Source organism: Thalassophryne amazonica, chromosome 9, assembly GCF_902500255.1.
Source record: "Thalassophryne amazonica chromosome 9, fThaAma1.1, whole genome shotgun sequence".
Lineage (NCBI taxonomy): Eukaryota > Metazoa > Chordata > Actinopteri > Batrachoidiformes > Batrachoididae > Thalassophryne > Thalassophryne amazonica.
The window spans coordinates 68014291-68035983 of record NC_047111.1 but is presented as its reverse complement, the minus strand read 5'-3'; the positions used below and the strand labels follow the sequence as shown (position 1 = coordinate 68035983).

Sequence of the window (21693 nt, the reverse complement as noted above, 5' to 3'; positions counted from 1 at the left end):
AAATTTGAGAATTTTTGATTGTTTTATTTTCAATAGCATCAAAGTCATAAGGTGTAGTGACACAAAATTTATTGCACACAACAGTGGTGTCCTGCTGATTATACTACAACACTCACTTTTGGAAAAAGTCATTTTAAATTTAAACAACAAAACAATTCTCAAATTTTAAACAATAACATTTTTCCAAACTAAGTACTGTAGTATAACTAGCAGGACTCCACTGTGCAGTAAATTTTGTGTCACTACACTTTATGACTTTGATGCTATTGAAAATTTAAATAGTGAAAAATCACACCAAATTTTTTAAAATTACTTTTTTTCATAACTGAGCCCTGTAGTATAATCAGCAGAACACCACTGTTGTGTGCAGTAAATTTTTTGTCACTGCACCTTATGCCTTTGATGCTATTGAAAATATAAACAATCAAAAATTCTCCAGTAATTTTTTAAAATTACTTTTCCCAAAGTGAGTGTTGTAGTATAATCAGCAGGACACCACTGTTGTGTGCAGTGAATTTGGCGACACCACACCTTATGACTTTGATGCTATTGAAAATTTAAACAATAAAAAATTCTCCAAAAAATTTTAAAATGACTTTTTTCCCAAAGTGAGTGTTGTAGTATAATCACCAGGACACCACTGTTGTGTGTAGTGAATTTGGTGACACCACATCTTGTGACTTTGATGCTATTGAAAATTTTAATCAATAAAACATTCTCCAAAAATGTTTTTAAAATGACTTTTTCCCAAAGTGAGTGTTGTAGTTTAATCAGCAGGACACCACTGTTGTGTGCAATAAATTTTGTGTCACTACACCTTATGACTTTGATGCTATTGAAAATAAAACAATCAAAAATTCTCCAAAATTTTTAAAAATTACTTTTTCCCAAACTGAGTGCTGTAGTATAATTAACAGGACATGGCTGTTGTGTGCAGTGAATTTGGTGACACCACAGCTTGTGACTTTGATGCTATTGAAAATTTAAACAATAAAAATTCTCCAAAATTTTTTCAAATTACTTTTTCCCAAAGTGAGTGTTGTAGTATCATCAGTGGGACACCACTGTTGTGTGCAGTAAATTTTGTGTCACTACACCTTATGACTTTGATGCTATTGAAAATTTAAACAATAAAAAATTCTCCAAAATGTTTGAAAATGACTTTTTCCAAAAGTGAGTGTTGTAGTTTAATCAGCAGGACACCACTGTTGTGTGCAATACATTTTGTGTCACTACACCTTATGACTTTGATGCTATTGAAAATAAAACAATCAAAAATTCTCCAGAATTTTTAAAATTTACTTTTTCCCAAACTGAGTGCTGTAGTATAATCAACAGGACACGGCTGTTGTGTGCAGTGAATTTGGCGACACCACATCTTGTGACTTTGATGCTATTGAAAATTTAAACAATAAAAAATTCTCCAAAATTTTTGAAAATGACTTTTTTCCCAAAGTGAGTGTTGTAGTATAATCAGCAAGACATCACTGTTGTGAGCAGTAAATTTTGTGTCACTACACTTTATGACTTTGATGCTATTGAAAATTTAAACAATAAAAAATTCTCCAAAATTTTTAAAATGACTTTTTCCCAAAGTGAGTGTTGTAGTATAATCAGCAGGACACCACTGTTGTGTGCAGTAAATTTTGTTAAACAATAAAAAATTCTCCAAAATTTTTGAAAATGACTTTTTTCCCAAAGTGAGTGTTGTAGTATAATCAGCAAGACATCACTGTTGTGAGCAGTAAATGTTGTGTCACTACACTTTATGACTTTGATGCTATTGAAAATTTAAACAATAAAAAATTCTCCAAAATTTTTTAGAATGAGTTTTTCCAAAAGTGAGTGTTGTAGTATTATCAGCAGGACACCACTGTTGTGTGCAGTAAATTTTGTGTCACTACACCTTATGACTTTGATGCTATTGAAAATTTAATCAATATAAAATTCTCCAAAATTTTTGAAAATTACTTTTTCCAAACATGAGTGTTGTAGTATAATCAGCAGGACACCACTGTTGTGTGCAGTAAATTTTGTGTCACTACACCTTATGACTTAGATGCTATTGAAAATATAATCAATGAAAAATTCTCCAAATTTTTTTAAAATTACTTTTTTTACAAACTGAGTGTTGTAGTATAATTAACAGGACATGGCTGTTGTGTGCAGTGAATTTGGTGACACCACACCTTGTGACTTTGATGCTATTAAAAATTTAAATAATAAAAAATTCTGCAAAGTTTTTCATAATGGCATTTTTCCAAACTGAGCTCTGTAGTATAATCAGCAGGACCCCACTGATGTGTGCAGTGAATTTGGTGATATCACTCCTTATTCCAATGATTTATTCAATAATTTTCTGGTGTCTTTTTTTTTTACCATGCACTTTGTAGACGGTCCCTAAGCTTCCGTTTGTCTGCCGGCTGCCCGTTCAGATCATTGTTATTTTTTCAGCTCAGAGGACGGCTCATATGGATAAAAATAAGATTGTAGCTCGTTGTCTACCTTCCTGACGTTAGAAACTAGTGGTGTTTGTCTTTCTACAACGTTTCTCTTAAGAGCCGTGAACTTTGAATCTGTGAATATCTTTCTAACTTTACCTAAGTCTTATACTTCAGGTTTTCCAAGGACTCAGACCAGTGCAGAAGCTCAAGTAAGCATGGTAGAACTGAATTAAGGAGTATTTTAGGAGAGGGCATTTTTTTTATTTATTTATGGCAACAACAACGAGAAAAAGAAACTAAAGATAGGCACCTATTTTCTATTTAAATTAAGCACTTAAGTACACTTGCACTCTTTCAAGAAACCAGCAAGTAATTTTGACGCATCTTAAATCGGGACATTGTGGATTTAATCATTATTACACCCGTATAGGTAATATGAAATACGAAAGGTTCGTGAGACAGTGGATTATGTTTTAATTGTTTTTTACATAAACTATTTCTTAACGATCTTTGTGAAATTGTCTGGCATTTCTGCCAGAATTTAAGAGTTTATAATCAGTCTGCAGGTGGCGGTAATGCACGGAATGGTGCCAGTCTGTCAATAAACAGACGAAGAAGAAGAAGAAGAAGAAGAAGAAGAAGAAGAAGTAGCACTAATCCAGTTGTTTTTTATGTCTGCGATGAGCTGATCCAGTGTTTTATATAGTCGTGCTGCGTTTGGACCTCAGCAGGTGTTCTGCAGATTTGAAGTGCTGGTGTCGCGACTAACGTCAGTAGCTTCCTTTTTAAAAAGGTGTCGGTGAGTAAAAATGGTCACAAATTGTGTTTTTGTTAAAGCACATGCCTTTTAAAAATGCCGCTTCACGTATTAACGCGTGTTGCGTGATTTATCCCCCCCACCAAGTTTAATAACTTTGTCTTATATAATTTTAGCGGAACTCCGTATTAAAATCTGATTTGTTTGTTAGAAAATGTACACCCATGTCTTTTTTTTTTAAATGCATACATTTGCTAAAGATCTGTTTCCAGTATTCATTTATTTTAATACGGTAACTTTTTGGTTTTACTTGGTTTGGTTTATTTGTTTATAGCAAATTTAGTCAGAAATCGTAGGAAAAAGCATGTTAAATATTTGTAAAATATTTTCTAAACACTGGTATGCCTGCAACGGAGACTTAAGTAATATAATCTATTGTTCATTTTGTGTGAGATAGTTTTGTTGTTTTTGTTAACTTGAGAACGCTGGGGTTTGGTTGTATTTTATGGGAAAGAACAAGCAGAGACCAACGTTACAGTATTGAAAACATCAAAAGTGAGAGAAATCGCACTGGAAATGTACTATTTTTGAGCTTTGAATTGCTGTACACACCTAATTTAAAGGTGTTTGGCTCAAACACAGAATGGGCTAATTATTGAGGTAATGAACAGATGAGTTTATAGTGAAAACAATAGTTGACTACTTTTTTTTTGTGGTTATATACTTTGAGAACATGGGCTCAACAACTTCCGCAAGCAGACATTGTCATTTTTACCTCAGCTTCTAGACAAAAGTTTCTTTGTGGCTGAAGGCCACATGTCAGAATTGATGGGTGGATTTTGACAACAATTTATAAGTTAATTTCCTTTTGGTGATAAGTTTCAGTTTCATAATTTTTGAGTGACTTGATTGTTTGTTTGTGTGTCTCCTTAGATTTGAGTGTCCGGTGGCATCCTCCTTGGGTTGTAGGATTGCAGATGGGGGGAGTGCTTATGTTGAAAACTGTTCCTCCTTCACCCCCTCCTTTTCCACCCAAGTCTCAGGAAGATGCAGAGAGTTGTTCTTCCTCTCCTCTGCCACCTCCCAACTGTGCTCCCCAAATGCCTCTTACTCCTACATCATCTTCTCCTCCTCCCTCCCCTCCTCCTGCTACTCTACACTCCAACCATGTTACCCATGCAACTCCTGATGTTCCTGCTCCTCATCCTGCTTCTGATGTTCATGTTCTTCCTCCTCCTCCTCCCCCCCCACCACCCCACTGTCTTCCTCCTCCTCCTCCCCCACCACCGCCACCACTCCCTTGTCTTCCACCTCCTCCTGGTCCTCTTAATACTTCCAACCGGCGTTCTATGAAAAAATTAAACTGGGACACCATACCCAGCCAGAAAGTGCTTGGGAAACTGAATGTGTGGACATGTCAGCGGCCACAGAGGGACCTGGTGCTGGATGTTCAGAGCATGGATGAGCTCTTCAGTCACATAGACAAGAGCTCTGCTCTACGGAGTTCAAAGGTCATGGGTCTAAAGAATTTTGAAGGCACAACAATCTTTCAGCAAGAGCCTCAGGTAAATGGCTCCGGCTCCACATGAGCCTCATTGTTTTTGGTGTCATAATTGGTTGGTGGGTTGTTTTTTTGATAAACAACTAGAGAACATGTCAAGGGTTTACAGTTGTATGCCAAAGTTTGGGCACCCCTGATAGTTTTCATGATTTTCCTTGATAAATCATGGTTTCTGGATCAGAAATTTCAGTTAAATGTATCATATAGCAGACACAGTGATATTTGAGAAGTGAAATGAAGTTTGTAGTATTTACAGAAAGTGTACAATAATTATTTAAACAAAATTAGGCAGGTGCATACATTTAGGCACCCTTGTCATTTTATTGATTTGAATACATTTAGCACTAATTATTGGAACACACAATTGGTTTGGTAAGCTCAGTGACCCTTGACCTCCTTACACAGGTGAATCCAATCATGAGAAAGTGTATTTAAGGTGGCCATTTGCAAATGTTTCCCCTCTTTGCACCTCTTCTAATAAGTGGCAACATGGAAGCCTCTAAACAACTCTCAAATGACCCAAAACAAAGACTGTTCAACATCATGGTTTAAGGGAAGGATACAAAAAGCTATCTCAGAGAGTTAACCTGTCAGTTTCCACTGTGAGGAACATAGTGAGGAAATGGAAGACCACAGGCACAGTACTAGTTATGACCCGAAGTGGCAGGCCAAGAAAAATCTCAGATAAGCTGAAGCGAAGGATGGTGAGAACAGTCATAGTCAACCCACAGACCTGCTCCAAAGACCTACAACATGATCTTGCTGGAGATAGTCTCTGTAAATCGTTCAACTATACAGTGCACTTTGCACAGAGAGAGTCTGTAATGCAAAGGAAGCCTTTTTTGTGTACACGCCAGAAACAGAATCACTTGAGGTATGCTAAAGCACATTTGGACAAGCCAGCTTCATTTTGGAATAAGGCCCTCTGGACTGATGAAACTAAAATTGAGTTATTTGGACATAACAAGGGGTGGTATGCATGGCTGAAAAAGAACACAGCATTCCAAGAAAAACACTTGCTACCTACAGTAACATTTGGAGGTGGTTCCATCATGCTGTGGGGCTGTGTGGCCAGTGCAGGTCCTGGGACTCTTGTTAAACTTGAGGGTCACATGGATTCCAGTCAGTATCAGCAGATTCTTGAGAACAATGTTCATGACTCAGTGACAAAGTTGAAGTTGCGCCGGGCTGGATCTTTCAACAAGACAACGACCCTAAACATTGCTCAAAATCTACTAAGGCATTCATGCAGATGAACAAGTACAATGTTCTGGAATGGCCATCTCAGTCCCCAGACCTGAATATTATTGAAAATCTGTGGTGTGATTTTTAAGTGGGCTGTCCATGCTCGGAAACCAACAAACCTGACTGAACTCAAGATGTTTTGTAAAGAAGAATGATCCAAAATACCTTCAACCAGAATCCAGACTCTCGTTGAAAGCTATAGGAAGCGTTTACAGGCTTATTTCTGCAAAAGGAGGTGCTACTAAATATTGATTTGTTTTTTTGTTTTTTGTTTTCTCCTGTTGGGGTGCCCAAATTTATGCACCTGCCTAATTTTGTTTAAATAATTATTGCACACTTTCTATAAATCCTAGAAACTTCATTTCACTTCTCAAATGTCAGTGTTTGTCTGCTATATTTTAACTGGAATTTCTGATCCAAACAACTAATGATTTATAAAGGAAAATCATGGAAATCATCAGGGGTGCCCAAACTTCTACATACGACTGTATGTGGACCAAAAGTCAAATGCCATCAATAGTCTGAAATAATGAACAAATGAATGGGAAGTTTTTATTTATATCTATCTATATATATATATATATATATATATATATATATATATATATATATATATATATATATAAACAGTTTTCACATATGATGTTGTCACTGAGGAAGCATTGTATCATAAAACATTAGGACTAGTTTTACTTCCCGAGTGACGATAAAGATTATCAACTACAGTTTGTATTCTAAAAATGGCTACACAGGTGGTAACACTTTGACACCAAACAGGTTGCTGATCATGTTTGAGTGAGAGCTGGTAGCTCAGTGGGAATTAGGAGTTGGGTTACCAATATTTAGATGTGGGTTTGATTCACAGTCACGCTACCGGTAAGATACTTCATCTGCATTGTTTCGGTACACTCTGCTGTAAATGGGTATTGCCCTTGACTGGCTAAGTAATCTGTAATGCATCCCATCTTGGAGGAGAGTGGGGGGGTCACAGACTCCTGGGAACATTGGGCATCAGTCTATAGAATTTACTACTTCCACTATATTTGTTGGAAGTTTTCTGCAAGAATTAATCCAACTATAGTCGACTTGTTGAAATTAAATTTGTTCTAAAATGGACCTTTCTTGTATTTATTTAAATATTTTTTTTCTCAACAGGTCACCATTCTTGATTCTAAGAGAAGTATGAATATTGGAATCCTTCTGAGACACTTCAAAAGGTAAGGATGCAAGAAATGACGATATTGGTGAGCATATTAAAGAAGAAAATGAGATGCGAGTGAACATGATGCAGTTAAGGTCCATGATGTTTTAAATGTCAAAGCAGGCATGCATGCTTTAGTACGTATACTGAGATTTTGTTCTATATTTTCATTTAAATATTTGTATATAGTAACCTTTCACTTTTATTGTAGCACCAAGGGACACGTGTAATTTTGTTGTATGCAATGATAATAAAGGCCTAATTGAATTTATACGAGGTCTGTCAATAAAGTAACGGTCCTTTTTATTTTTTTCAAAAACTATATGGTGAAAATTTTACGGGCTTCACAGAGAATAAGGACTGTTACTACAGCTTTAAGGACGCACGGCGTGCCGTGCTCCGAGCTGCGACGACGCGGCACAAGCCACCGGACCATTTCTAAACGGATGGCTCTGTGGATACGAGACCATCGTGTGCTCTTTCTCTGGTTATCACAAGAGCTGGACATCAGCCATTTTCTGGCAGATTTCATTTTTAACAAGAGATTTTGTCATGGAAAGCTGCGTGGAGGCTTCGCGCGTAAAGACCAATTCGCTTTGGAAGCAAGACAAAGGAACACCTCCGTTTCGGCGTGTCAGAGGACAAGTTTGGACATGCTTATCTCTGCTTTCAATGCTTACCAGTCCAGTAAGTATCAGAGAAATTGTGGAGAGCTGGACATGTCCAAACTTGTCCTCTGACACGCCGAAACGGAGGTGTTCCGTTGCCTCGCTTCCAAAGCGAATCGGTCGTGACGTGTGAAGCCTCCGCGCGGCTTTCCATGACAAAATCTCTTGTTAAAAGTGAAATCTGCCGGAAAATGGCTGATGTCCAGCTCTTGTGATAACCAGAGAAAGAGCACACGAAGGTCTCGTATGCACAGAGCCATCTGTTTAGAAATGGTCCGGTGGCTTGTGCCGCGTCATCGCAGCTCGGAGCGCGGCGCGCTGCGTGTCCTTGGAGGGGTGCTTAAAGCTGTAGTAACAGTCCTTATTCTCTGCGAAGCCCGTAAAATTTTCACCGAAAGCCAGATACATTTTTAGAATGGTTTCCAGCTGCCAGTTTCTAACAGCTTCTGAAAGAATTCTGATGGAAAAAAAAGTCCTTTTCATTCCGCCATTTCTAGACAATGAAAATCCGCCGAAGGGGCGGGACCACTCCTTCCCAAGGCGTGCTCACAGGCGAATGACGTAACCGACAGGCGTGGAAAAACTCACGCATGCGCACAAGGGTTCAAGCATGTCTGACGTAAAAACATATGAATGAAATCCATATAGTTTTTGAAAAAAATAAAAAGGACCGTTACTTTATTGACAGACCTCGTACATTCAAACAGAGAACTAGTTTAATAGTTTGCTGTATACATCTTATTTCTAGATAGATATGTATTATATGCTGGACCTGTTGCATTTGTCTTTGTTTTTTTTGTTTTTTTTTCCCCCCCCCCCTCTGGTCCTTGTTAGAGAACAGAAGCTGCTTGTTGTGACAGTCTGAAGCTGACAAGATTGTCGATCTGCCCATTTTGAAGCTTGCCTTTAGATTCTCTTCTGTGGATGACCACAGCCCTGCCATTGTCCTAACCACAGAATACAATTGTAGAATTGCTTTCTGTCTTACTTACCCACTATATGGGGTCCAGGTTTTGCAGCAGTGATGAGAGAATTATTGCATTATACACCTTCATTTCCTTTTGAAGGTGAATGTCTTTGTGCTGTAATATTTTGCAATGATGTCTGGCAAGTCAGCTGGCAGTTTTCTGTAACATATGTCCAGTGAGCCATTGTTGGACAGGGTGCTGCACAAGTGTTTGAAATTGTCAGCGTTGTTGAACTGCGTGCCACCAATGGTGATGCCTGTACACTGTTACTGATTACTGCAGGCTAGAGTACAACTTCTGTTTTTCTAATGACTGATTGTCAGAACAAACAGCTTTGATATTTACAGGAACTTGTTGACAATTGTCTGCAGGGGATTGTCCAGATTGGACATAAGTCATGATCAAACAGGGAAATTATGAGCCTTGTGAAGGTCTTAGTCTTTGCTGTAAGTCAAACAATGAGCCATCCAGTTTGTATCTGATATAGATGCCCGGGTCAGGGTTTGTGAATATTCAGAGGGCTCATCAATAAGCAGTTCTCTTGTCGAATCAACACGGAATAGTGCGAGTGTGGTGAACATCTCTGGAAAGTTAAGCCAAGTACACAGTGCATTTTGTATTGTAAATGCCTTTGCTTCATCAAGAAACATGAGGTACAACTTCATGTGTTTTTCCTGAACTTGCCTCACAGAAAAGATTTGATTATCTGCAAGCCATGGTAAAGGATAATTTATGGTTCCTTTACATATGCTTAGCTGTCTGTGTGTTTCATATGGTGGAATTGATGCTGCCAACATACTTTGCCTAAAGAGAAAAATCCACTAGATAACACTGTAGACCTTCTTGAAAGATTCTAAAATTAAACCTGGTGTCTGCGGAAGAAGTTGTGTAAAAGAAGCAAAAGTAGTCAATCATAGCAAGACCTTGCATAAAATTACAGTCCAGCTTCCACCGTTGTTGTCTTTGTTATTCTCGCCCTTTTGGGAAGGGTCGCGTCTCACTTGAACTTTCCGTATACTGCTCCCCTGATTACTGGTGATACTGTCCCGAATTATCCATATCCTTAAGCTTTCATAAAATGGACACAAATACAGAGAAGAATAAACCAGGTTTTACCATTCTTCTCTACAAGAGTCAAGACAGAAGTCAGACTACCAGAGCAAGAATTGTAGCTGAGGAAGCTTCTGTGATTTGAAGCGAAACATCCTCACGTCAAGCAACCCAGTCCAGTCGAAGATTCAAGCTTCTCGACTATGGAAACCACCTAGACAACTGAGAGCCTACACAGAAACTCAGACAGGTTGACCTCAGTTGAGTTCCTTTTTAACTTATGCTGTGTCTCCCTCTACAGGCCGGTGGCAGAAGTGCTGGAGGACATTAGTAAAGGGAACTCGCTCAGATTTGGAACTGACAAACTAAATGAGCTCTGTAAACTGCTGCCTGAAGAAAGAGAGGTGACGACACCTAAATGTGGCCAATAAGCAGAATGTCCCAAAATTACTGTGTTGTAAAGCTAGTTTTGCTCCTGAAATAATTGATTATTCTGGGAAAATCAATATTTTTGTGTTGTAATTACAAAAGACCCCCCCCCCCCCCCCCCAAAACGACTACTTGGAATAGTATTCACATCTGTCTGACCATCAAACATGCTATGTTTTTAAAATAAACTTTTTACGGACGCTCAGGTGAAGCAGCTGCTGTCATTCAGTGGGAACGTGTCTCTTTTATCTGAGGCCGATCAGTTTATGGTGCAGCTGGTTAAAGTGCCCGGGTAAGTTGGGTAATTTTGTAATATCATTTCCTGTGGTTCTTGAATTATTTGTTTACTTGAAAGTTTTTTTTTTTTTGGAATTGTAAAATGATTTTAAGTTAACTGCATGTCTAACGGACAGTCGTCGTTTCAATTCACATTCATCAGAATGGATGAAGACCTTGTATGCCCAAAACATCTTAAGGCTAAGATGATCCCAAGCACAATTATGGATCTTTTTACATAGTTGATCCTAGAATGAGGATCGGCATTTACAAAATTCATGACAACCATATATTGTTTGATTTGACGCTTAATTTGTCCTTAAATAGCACCTTTTTTAAACTAGCTGTTTGTAACCATACAAGCCACTGACTGCAGACAACACATAAAACTCCACTTTCATGATGAATTCAAAATATTATTTCAAGTTTTTAAAAATATGCAACATAGCTGATTATCAGTTAAATGCATCACAATATGTAACTGGATTATCAATACCATAGATCAAAGCTCTTAACACTGTGTTCCTGTCTTCGCTCTTATGAGCTGCTTTGGGTAATGCATGTTAAAAACTAGAAGCACTCAGAGTGCAAACCTCTACCACGGCCATAGGGTCACTGACCTTAAAGAGATTCCCTCCTTGGCACAGTGATCTATTCAACAATTCAGTGTTACAACCAAAACTATGATACATACTTTTCTTTCCTGTATATTTGACATCCTTGACCATGAAAACATACCACTAGAACTTGGAATCACTTTCAAATTGTCATTTCCAACCACTCCACAAAATTTCATCAAAATCCGTTCAAAACGTTTTGAGTTATCCGACAGACAGACAAACAAACGCAACCGAAAACATAACCTCCTTTCCTCCTTGGAAAGTACATGTAATTTTTTTTTTTTTTTTACAAATTAAACCTTCAAGGAAATGTTTACTGCATCAACAACAAACTCGCAAACAACAAAGTTTGGTGTTGTTTAATAGAACATTTGACTATGTTACACCCTAATTTTTTTTCAAGCCTTTCTGTCTTGTTTTTGTGGAGTTAGAAACTAGAATGTCAAAATTTCCCCCATCCCACAATGGTGAAAAATCATTAAAAAAAATTCCTGGATCCGGATCGTGATCCGGTTCACCACTAAAATTTAATCACTTGTTCCTCTTGTCATTTCCAACCACTCCACAAAATTTCATCAAAATCCGTTCAAAACGTTTTGAGTTATCCTGCTGACAGAGGGCTAACCCTAAACAAAATAAATTTAAGAAATATTACAATTTCAAAACAAATGCACCCGAACGTGATGACAGGTGCAACTGCTTAATGCTAACTTTTAACATTGAAAATGCCATGCTAATGCATTAGCATCAGGATCCGGATCGTGATCCGGATCACCACTAAAATTTAATCACTTGTTCTCTTGTCATTTGCAACCACTCCACAAAATTTCATCAAAATCCGTTCAAAACTTTTTGAGTTATCCTGCTGACAGACATACAAACGCGACTGAAAACATAACCGCCTTGGCGGAGGTAAAAAAAAAAAAAAAAAAATGATTTGAAGAAATGAGGTCCAAGCTATGTGTCTCCTCTCTTTCTAAGGGGGTTGACATTAAAGTGTGTCTGACCATGTGTGCATCTGTCACACCTCATGTCACTTTAATAACTGTGTTTCTTTCATATGAGACATACTTTGGACCAAAATCTTGGATGGGGTGGCATGTGAGTGCTCTGTGACCCTCGAGTAGGTCATGGTCAAAACCTTGTTGCCACCATAACTCAGAAGTTCTTTCCTTGATCCTAGTATTAATAATGCTTTAGGTGGGTGGCATAAACAGAAGTATGGCACTTTCTGCTGTTGTCATTGATTTGTTTTTCCCAGGTCCTGTCTGTAAATAAAAGCAAGTTCTCTATTTTTAGAAGTTGCAGCCACTTCTGTCTTTCCATGTGTGAAGCTGTTATGCAAAGGACAGGAACGTTAAAATACCAGCATATCACTTGAATAGCTGCTGTCTTTACTTCATAGGTATGAGGATTGCCTGAAGATGATGGCACTTAGAGAGGAATTCTTTCCTTTCATGGAGGAGGTGAAGACCAGTGCAGGTGTCATGACAAAAGCAGCTAATGGTAACCTTTTATTGACATCTTGAGCAAACTTGCCATTAAAACCATTGTTGGTCTGTTTTATCTATGCCCCCCACCCCAATTAAGTTTTAATGTTCTTCTGTCCTTCTCAGAGCTGTTGGACTGTGTTGACCTCCACTCAGTCATTTGGTTGGTGCTAAAAGCTGGGAATTATATGAACACTGTCAGTATTAATCATTCAGAACTACAGTATGCTTTTATTAATCACATTAATGTGCTTTAATAATTTTTAATCTGCTGTTTATTCTTCAACAGGCTTTTGGCTTTATATATATATATATATATATATATATATATATATATATATATATATATATATATATTTATTTGTGTTTTTTTTTTTAAACTGGTGAATTGTTCATCTCTTGATTATTCAGGGTGGCTATAGTGACAATGTGATTGGATTCAGGATGACGTCTTTGCTGAAGCTTGCAGACACCAAGGCCAACAAGCCGGGCATGAACCTTATGCACTTTGTTGCCAAGGTGAAGAGAAGCCAATGGCTGGATCAGTGCTGCCTGAAAATGTTTCTGAAATGGGGAAACCATTTGACATGAGTCTCATCTCAACAGTTGTGTCCACACTGTTGTCATTTACTCACCATTGTTGTTCCTTCTTTTGTATTCCACCCTCAGCAAGCAGAGGACATTGACAAAGACTTGCTGATGTTTCCCAGCAAGCTTGAACACATTGAAATGGCATCAAGGTAGCCATGATGAGTTGTTTTGGAATTTCACTGAGCCTTTTTGGGGTTTCCTCAGTTGAGAAAAATGTTCAGCTGTATGTATCATTTTGTTGCTGCAGAATTTGTAAAGAGGAGGTGATCTCAGAGTTCCAGCGGCAAGTCAAGAAGATTTCGGAAGTGAAATTATCTGCAAGCAGGCATTCTGGTCTGTCTCAACAGCTGGAATCTTTTCTGATGGTGAGGTTTTTTCGACTTTAAACACACACTGTAATGCCGCGTTCACACCGGACGCCACACGAGTGACGGTGGTGAGAGGTTGCCATGTAATCCCTATGGAAGGACACGTTGTGGTGCCACAAAAGTTCAAGCCACGCAATACGACGCGAATAAAGCGATTTTGAGCGATTGACGTGTTTGTGGTGCGATGTTGTCGCGTCGCCCTCTTCCCCAAGTTGAAAAATCTGAACTTTTTCATCTTGTCACACCGCGATGACCAATCAGGGACTGGATATGTAGTGACATGGAGATGTCTGAAGTTTATACTTGATGTGGACATGTCCTGTCTCTGGCAGCCAGCCTGTGAACAGGACTTATGTCCCTTTTGTCCTTTATTTCACAATTATGACAGAGTTTGAGGGGAGAGCGAGCAGCAGCACCGCAGCAGCCAGTTTTTTTTTTTTTTTTTTTCTTCAATGTGCGCGTAGGGCTGTCACGACAAATAATTGCGATTGACGAATATATTGTCTATTTTTTTTTTTCTTTTTCCCTTCTTTATATTCTACTATTGTAGTATAATTACACAACTCTGGAAGAACGTTTGGCTTCTGTGAGTGGAGAAACTGGGAATGGTGCAACATTTTTATTTTTATCTTCATTTTACATACAGTCCCAACTTTTTCTGAATTGTGGTTGTTTCTGTTGCATTTCTGAAATTGTTTCTCCTCATCAGTCACGTTTTGTGCTTAAACACTGCACTAAGCCCATATTGAACAAATAAATACCTTTGGAAAGTAACAGCTGTTAAAGTTCAGAGTTCTCACCTGCTTTTTGTGATCTGCGTCTGAACATCACCACAGCTTCTCCATGTCAGGGTTTTTTTTTTTTTGTTTTTTTTTTTGTGGCTCAGTTCATTCATATATTCTCATTTTTTAAATATGTTTTTAAAGCTATTTGACCATTTATTTCATCTCATGATCTCATAAATTCAGAATACGACGTGCACATGGTGTGAACAGGACAGAATCACACCTTTAGAGAAAGTTCAGAGAGAAGTAAAGGCAACTTCATGTTTTCGTTTTGTTAACATGTTCACTCGGCTTAAAATCCTCTCTCTGCTCCGCGCTCGCTGCGCACTGAACGTGTCGCGCCTGCATTCAGGAATCTCCCTGACCCACCCCCTCCCTCGCAGTCTGCAGCCTGTTAACTCCGCGCGCGCGCACACACAGGCACAGACACACACACCGACAGCTCCGCATTTTAGACGGCTTTTGAAAAAGACGGCACTGTTTTAATCGGCTGTCAGCCTCCTTGTTATTGTCCCGCCTTAAGACGAGAGCGAGGCGGCAGCACAATGACGTCAGATTCTGAGTCGTTTTATGCTTTGTGGATAAAAGAAATAATTCACGGTAATCGCAAATATGAAAAATAATCGCGATTGATGAATATTGTAATAATTGTGACAGCCCTATGTGCACGCGCGAACGAACGAATTGTCCATGAAGATAATTTTATTAACTACACAGATGTATAATAAAACAAATGGTGACTGGTTTATAACGCAGTTATGACAGTTGGAGAGAAGAGCGAGGAACTGCAGCGGCAGCCAGTTTTTTAATTGTTCACATGTGCGCATGTGAACGGGACAGGAGGTCCTCAAACTGGGTACTAGAGAGGGAGAAGTACTGCTGTAAGCGGCCATCATCCAGACTCAGCTCCTGCAGCAAATAATGAAACCCCCCCGAATTGGGAACGTCTCATGAAGATATTGTGAATCCAGGGACGGCGCCGCTGGCGATGTTTGTCAGCTTTCCGCAACAAATAGAGCACAGCAGCTCGCTCCGCATGATCAAGGTCCGCCATGTCGACTTGATGGTGAGCAGAATGGAAGCTCCTCCTATTTAATGGTGCATTGGGACGAATTTTCGCAGCGAAAGCAGAGCGACACACCAGGCGATGGTGGCGCGTCCATCGCCAGGCGAGGGACGTGAATTTGTGGTGTCCGGTGTGAACGCGGCATAAAAGCAAAACTGAGCTTGTGATCATCTTCTTTTCTTGTATATCATAACCTGTATGTTTACTCCTTCCCAGAGTGCTGAACCCACATTGGCCGATATCGAGTCCTGTATCCAGGAGCTGAATGCTGAGAGCCATGCCGTCGCTGAGTACTTCTGTGAAGACCCTGATACGTTTAAACTGGAGGAGTGCTGCTCAATATTCCATTCATTTTGCAAGAGGTTTGACAAAGCTGTGAAGGTGAGACTTGAAAGATGTCACAAAAATACTCATGACATTATTTGGGGATGGGGGTGGCTACACTTTAGAAGGAAAACCAAATATCATAGTTCTTATGTCATTAAGAGTTTATTAAAGAGACCGGTCAAGTTGAGGAACACTCACTATAGTTGGGAATTACTGCATTCCTGTGAGGATGATTCTTCAGGACTTAGACCACTGTCCATGCTTGAGTGGTTTTAATGAATGTTTTGGAGTGGTCCTCTCTCACCAATATCCCAAGGTTTATATTGGCTGGGTTGTGATAAATATTTTATCTTGAGAAATATCTATGAACAACAAATAGCTATTATAAATCCATCTACAGCAAGTCTCCACTTTTGTCAACAGCCCTTCTCTTGGAGGTTCCTGGTCTTGCATGTTTCCTCTTTACCTGCTCTTCTCAAAGCCAGTTAACTCGGGCAGTTGCTGCCCACTGATTTACACCTAATATTGATCATCCACAGCATTGCCCATGTCAAATATCAGGCTTCTGACTCCCAGATTACACAAATATGCTATTTCAACCAATTTTCATGAAACTTGTACAAGGATGGGTCACTGGCCAAGATTTAATCAATTATAACTTTTGGTTTAAGTCTGAATCTACACTCAACAAAAGTATAAACGCAACACTTTTGGTTTTGCTCCCATTTTGTATGAGATGAACTCAAAGATCTAAAACTTTTTCCACATACACAATATCACCATTTCCCTCAAATATTGTTCACAAACCAGTCTAAATCTGTGATAGTGAGCACTTTTCCTTTGCTGAGATAATCCGTCCCACCTCACAGGTGTGCCATATCAAGATGCTGATTAGACACCATGATTAGTGCACAGGTGTGCCTTAGACTGCCCACAGTAAAAGGCCACTCTGAAAGGTGAGTTTTATCACACAGCACAATGCCACAGATGTCGCAAGATTTGAGGGAGCGTGCAATTGGCATGCTGACAGCAGGAATGTCAACCAGAGCTGTTGCTCGTGTATTGAATGTTCATTTCTCTACCATAAGCCGTCTCCAAAGGCGTTTCAGAGAATTTGGCAGTACATCCAACCAGCCTCACAACCGCAGACCATATGTAACCACACCAGCCCAGGACCTCCATATCCAGCATGTTCACCTCCAAGATCGTCTGAGACCAGCCACTGGGACAGCTGCTGAAACAATCGGTTTGCATAACCAAAGATTTTCTGCACAAACTGTCAGAAACCATCTCATGGAAGCTCATCTGCATGCTCGTCGTCCTCATTGGGGTCTTGACCTGACTCCAGTTCGTCGTCGTAACCGACTTGAGTGGGCAAATGCTCACATTCGCTGGGGTTTGGCACGCTGGAGAGGTGTTCTCTTCACGGATGAACCCCGGTTCACACTGTTCAGGGCAGATGGCAGACAGCGTGTGTGGCGTCGTTTGGGTGAGCGGTTTTCTGATGTCAATGTTGTGGATCGAGTGGCCCATGGTGGCGGTGGGGTTATGGTATGGGCAGGCATCTGTTATGGATGAAAAACACAGATGCATTTTATTGATGGCATTTTGAATGCACAGAGATACCGTGACGAGATCCTGAGGCCCATTGTTGTGCCATACATCCAAGGACATCACCTCATGTTGCAGCAGGATAATGCACGGCCCCATGTTGCAAGGATCTGTACACAATTCTTGGAAGCTGAAAATGTCCCAGTTCTTGCATGGCCGGCATACTCACCGGACATGTCACCCATTGAGCATGATGCTCTGGACCGGCGTATACGACAGCGTGTACCAGTTCCTGCCAATATCCAGCAACTTCGCACAGCCATTGAAGAGGAGTGGACCAACATTCCACAGGCCACAATTGACAACCTGATCAACTCTATGCGAGGGAGATGTGTTGCACTGCATGAGGCAAATGGTGGTCACACCAGATACTGACTGGTGTCCCCCAGTAAAACAAAACTGCACCTTTCCGAGTGGCCTTTTAATGTGGACAGTCTAAGGCACACCTGTGCACTAATCATGGTGTCTAATCAGCATCTTGATATGGCACACCTGTGAGGTGGGATGGATTATCTCAGCAAAGGAGAAGTGCTCACTATCACAGATTTAGACTGGTTTGTGAACAATATTTGAGGGAAATGGTGATATTGTGTATGTGGAAAAAGTTTTAGATCTTTGAGTTCATCTCATACAAAATGGGAGCAAAACCAAAAGTGTTGCGTTTATATTTTTGAGTGTATTAGCAGATCCAGGAAATGATTTTCACTCTTGTTGAAATTGACACGTTGGCCATTTTCATTCATATCCCATGACATAATGCATGGAGTTGAACTAGTTTAGTTTTAATTTAGTTGAGAGGTCAAAGGGTTGTAATTTAGATTTGGGTTCATTTAGTTGACTTTTCTCTTGGGCATTTTATAGTGGTATACCCTCTCTACTGGATGATCTACCATTTCATCCACCATGTACCCATAAACTGGGGGAAAAAAAAAAAAAAAAAAAAATCACATTTTTGCAAGACTTTTTTTTCCCCCTTTAACCATGAGTTGTTACACTGAACTATATTAAACTGAATTATTTTTTGGTTGCAGGAGAACAAAGAGCGAGAGGCCGCTGAGCAGAGACACATAAAGAAGGAGAACATGAATGTTGCACTTAAACGTCGCTCCACGTCTTCTCTCCCAGGAACTATGCCTGATCAGGACAACTCCAGTTTGGAGTCAGTCCTACACAGCTTTCTCTCAAATGATCCAGAGCGTCTGGGTCGATGCAGGAGAAACATGCTTCCCCAAACTGTGGCATCGCCGTGTCAGCCTGGTTCTCAGAATTCTCCAACTGTCAAAAAAACAGAGGCAGATGAACAGCAGAGGCTGGAGGAGAAACAACCCAAAGATCAGAAGGAGAATGAGCAAGAGGAGCCACTGGAAAAGGACAAAGCTCAGAAGGTGCTTCATTGCAAAAGCAGCAAAACGAGCCTAGAAGAGGATGAAGCTTTAGTCACCCCTCCCCTATCAGAGAGGGTAGAAGACATGCCTATTACTCCAAGTACCCCTCAGCCTAGATCTAGAGACTACTTTGCAAACAATGGGATTGTGGACTCTCCGTGGACCATCCTGAGCCCTTGCACTTGTTCCGGAAGATATAGATACAGGATGATCTCAAGGTTTAGTGGAAATGACCTTTATGATGGTGACTGGGAGAGTGATGGAGATGGTCATTTGCACAGTTCCTCTCATGGAGGTACTCTAACATCATCTGATGGTTCTGCATCTCGAGATAAATGCCCCATGAAAAGAGTGCTATTTCAAGGTCCAGTCCCCAGATCAGTCTCCATGGACGAAACCATTCAGTCTCCATCATCTTGCTTTCAGCTTGGGTCCTTGTTCAAGAAAGGATCATTTCAAAGGATTAGGTCCTACTCCTCTGGCTCAAAGACAGAGTCCATGAGAAGAGAAGGCACAGAGTCTTGCTCAGAGAATCAGCTCGACGGCCAAGAGATGAATACTGGATTTTTGTCTTTCTTCAAACGCATTGGCGGCAGAAGTAAGCTTTGAGACAGGATGGAATGCAATGTCAAAGATACAGATTTAAAAAACAGGCTTGAAACACAGACTGAAAATTTTCAACTTTTATTGTTTTTTGTTTTTTTTACCTTTCATTGAAACCAAGGTAATTGAAGACTTGCTTTGATCTGTGAAGGTATTTAATATTGGTGGAGACTCTAACAATATACACAAATCTTAACCACTTTTGTTTGCAATAAAGAGTGAAACTCTATCTTATTCATTACCACTGTCAGTAACACTTTTTTTTTTTTTTTTATAATACTTGTGTAACATCAAGAATACTCAAACTACTGAACATGCCATGAAACCGTTGTATACTGGTATTAAATGAAGAATCTGAAATAAGGTTGTTGGAAATAAAAATTTTAAAATAAACATAATTAAAAAAAATCTTGTATTCTGGTATTACTCACTGAATGGTTACAGTGTATGGGTTTGCAGTTTGTGTGGATCAAAACAATTGTTCAGGCTTTCAGGAACCTCACGGCCTCATGGAGGGTTTGCAAATTATTTCTCTGGTAGAACCCAGGTGGTTCAGTCATATGGATTTATATCTGAGGTACTGTATATACATAAAGGTGTGCCTCAAGGTTCAGTTCTGGGACCGCTTTTATTTACTATTTATATTAACTGCCTGGGACAGGATGTTCCAAATGCGAACTTTCATTTTTTTTTTATGCTGATGATATGGTCATTTACTGCTGTGCATCTACACCTGCACTAGCTTTTGTACATCTTCACCATGCTTTTGATTTGGTTCAGGATCAGCTTAGGCAGCTGCAACTTGTTCTGAATGTGGAGAAAACTAAACTTGTTTTTCATCCACAAGAACAATAGGAACACTGTCTGGAAAAATTATGAATATGGCCGGGCATGAAAGTGAGCTTGTATCCACTTTTAAGTATCTGGGGTTTTTATTGGATGAAAACCTATCTTTAAAAGGACATACAAGTATTCAGCATGTTGTTAGAAAGCTGCAAGTTTTATTAGGTTTTTATTATACAACCCCTGGCAAAAATTATGGAATCACCAGCCTCAGAGGATGTTCATTCAGTTGTTTAATTTTGTAGGAAAAAAAGCAGATCACAGACATGACACAAAACTAAAGTCATTTCAAATTGTAACTTTCTGGCTTTAAACACTATAAGAAATCAAGAAAAAAAAGATTGTGGCAGTCAGTAACGGTTACTTTTTTAGACCAAGCAGAGGAAAAAAATACGGAATCACTCAATTCTGAGGAATAAATTATGGAATCACCCTGTAAATTTTCATCCCCAAAACTAACACCTGCATCAAATCAGATCTGCTCGTTAGTCTGCATCTAAAAAGGAGTGATCACACCTTGGAGAGCTGTTGCACCAAGTGGACTGACATGAATCATGGCTCCAACACGAGAGATGTCAATTGAAACAAAGGAGAGGATTATCAAACTCTTAAGAGGGTAAATCATCACGCAATGCTGCAAAAGATGGTTGTTCAGTTAGCTGTGTCTAAACTCTGGACCAAATACAACATGGGAAGGTTGTTAAAGGCAAACATACTGGTAGACCAAGGAAGACATCAAAGCGTCAAGACAAAACTTAAAGCAATATGTCTCAAAAATCGAAAAATGCACAATAAAAATGAGGAACGAATGGGAGGAAACGAGTCAACGTCTGTGACCGAACTGTAAGAAACCGCCTAAAGGAAATGGGATTTACATACAGAAAAGCTAAATGAAAGCCATCATTAACACCTAAACAGAAAAAAACAAGGTTACAATGGGCTAAGGAAAAGCAATCGTGGACTGTGGATGACTGGATGAAAGTCATATTCAGTGATGAATCTCGAATCTGCATTGGGCAAGGTGATGATGCTGGAACTTTTGTTTGGTGCCATTCCAATGAGATTTATAAAGACTGCCTGAAGAGAACATGTAAATTTCCACAGTCATTGATGATATGGGGCTGCATGTCAGGTAAAGGCACTGGGGAGATGGCTGTCATTACATCATCAATAAATGCACAAGTTTATGTTGATATTTTGGACAATTGAAAGGATGTTTGGGGATGATGAAATCATTTTTCAAGATGATAATGCATCTTGCCATAGAGCAAAAACTGTGAAAACATTCCTTGCAAAAAGACACATAGGGTCAATATCAACGAGCAGATGTGATTTGATGCAGGTGTTAGTTTTGGGGATGAAAATTTACAGGGTGATTCCATAATTTTTTCCTCAGAATTGAGTG

General features: G+C 39.5%; 1 protein-coding gene across 1 annotated transcript; it reads left to right on the top strand.

Annotated features, from left to right (window-relative positions):
- Positions 1-3099: 3099 nt before the first annotated feature.
- On the top strand, positions 3100-19749 carry fhdc3 (FH2 domain containing 3). Its single transcript, XM_034178295.1, has 12 exons — positions 3100-3243; positions 4135-4766; positions 7163-7224; positions 10196-10298; positions 10530-10615; positions 12625-12725; positions 12836-12906; positions 13121-13228; positions 13379-13449; positions 13548-13665; positions 15736-15900; positions 18489-19749. Exons 2-12 carry the CDS (start codon positions 4179-4181, stop codon positions 19449-19451), a joined length of 2436 nt encoding a protein of 811 aa, XP_034034186.1. The 5' UTR covers positions 3100-3243; positions 4135-4178; the 3' UTR covers positions 19452-19749.
- Positions 19750-21693: the final 1944 nt, after the last annotated feature.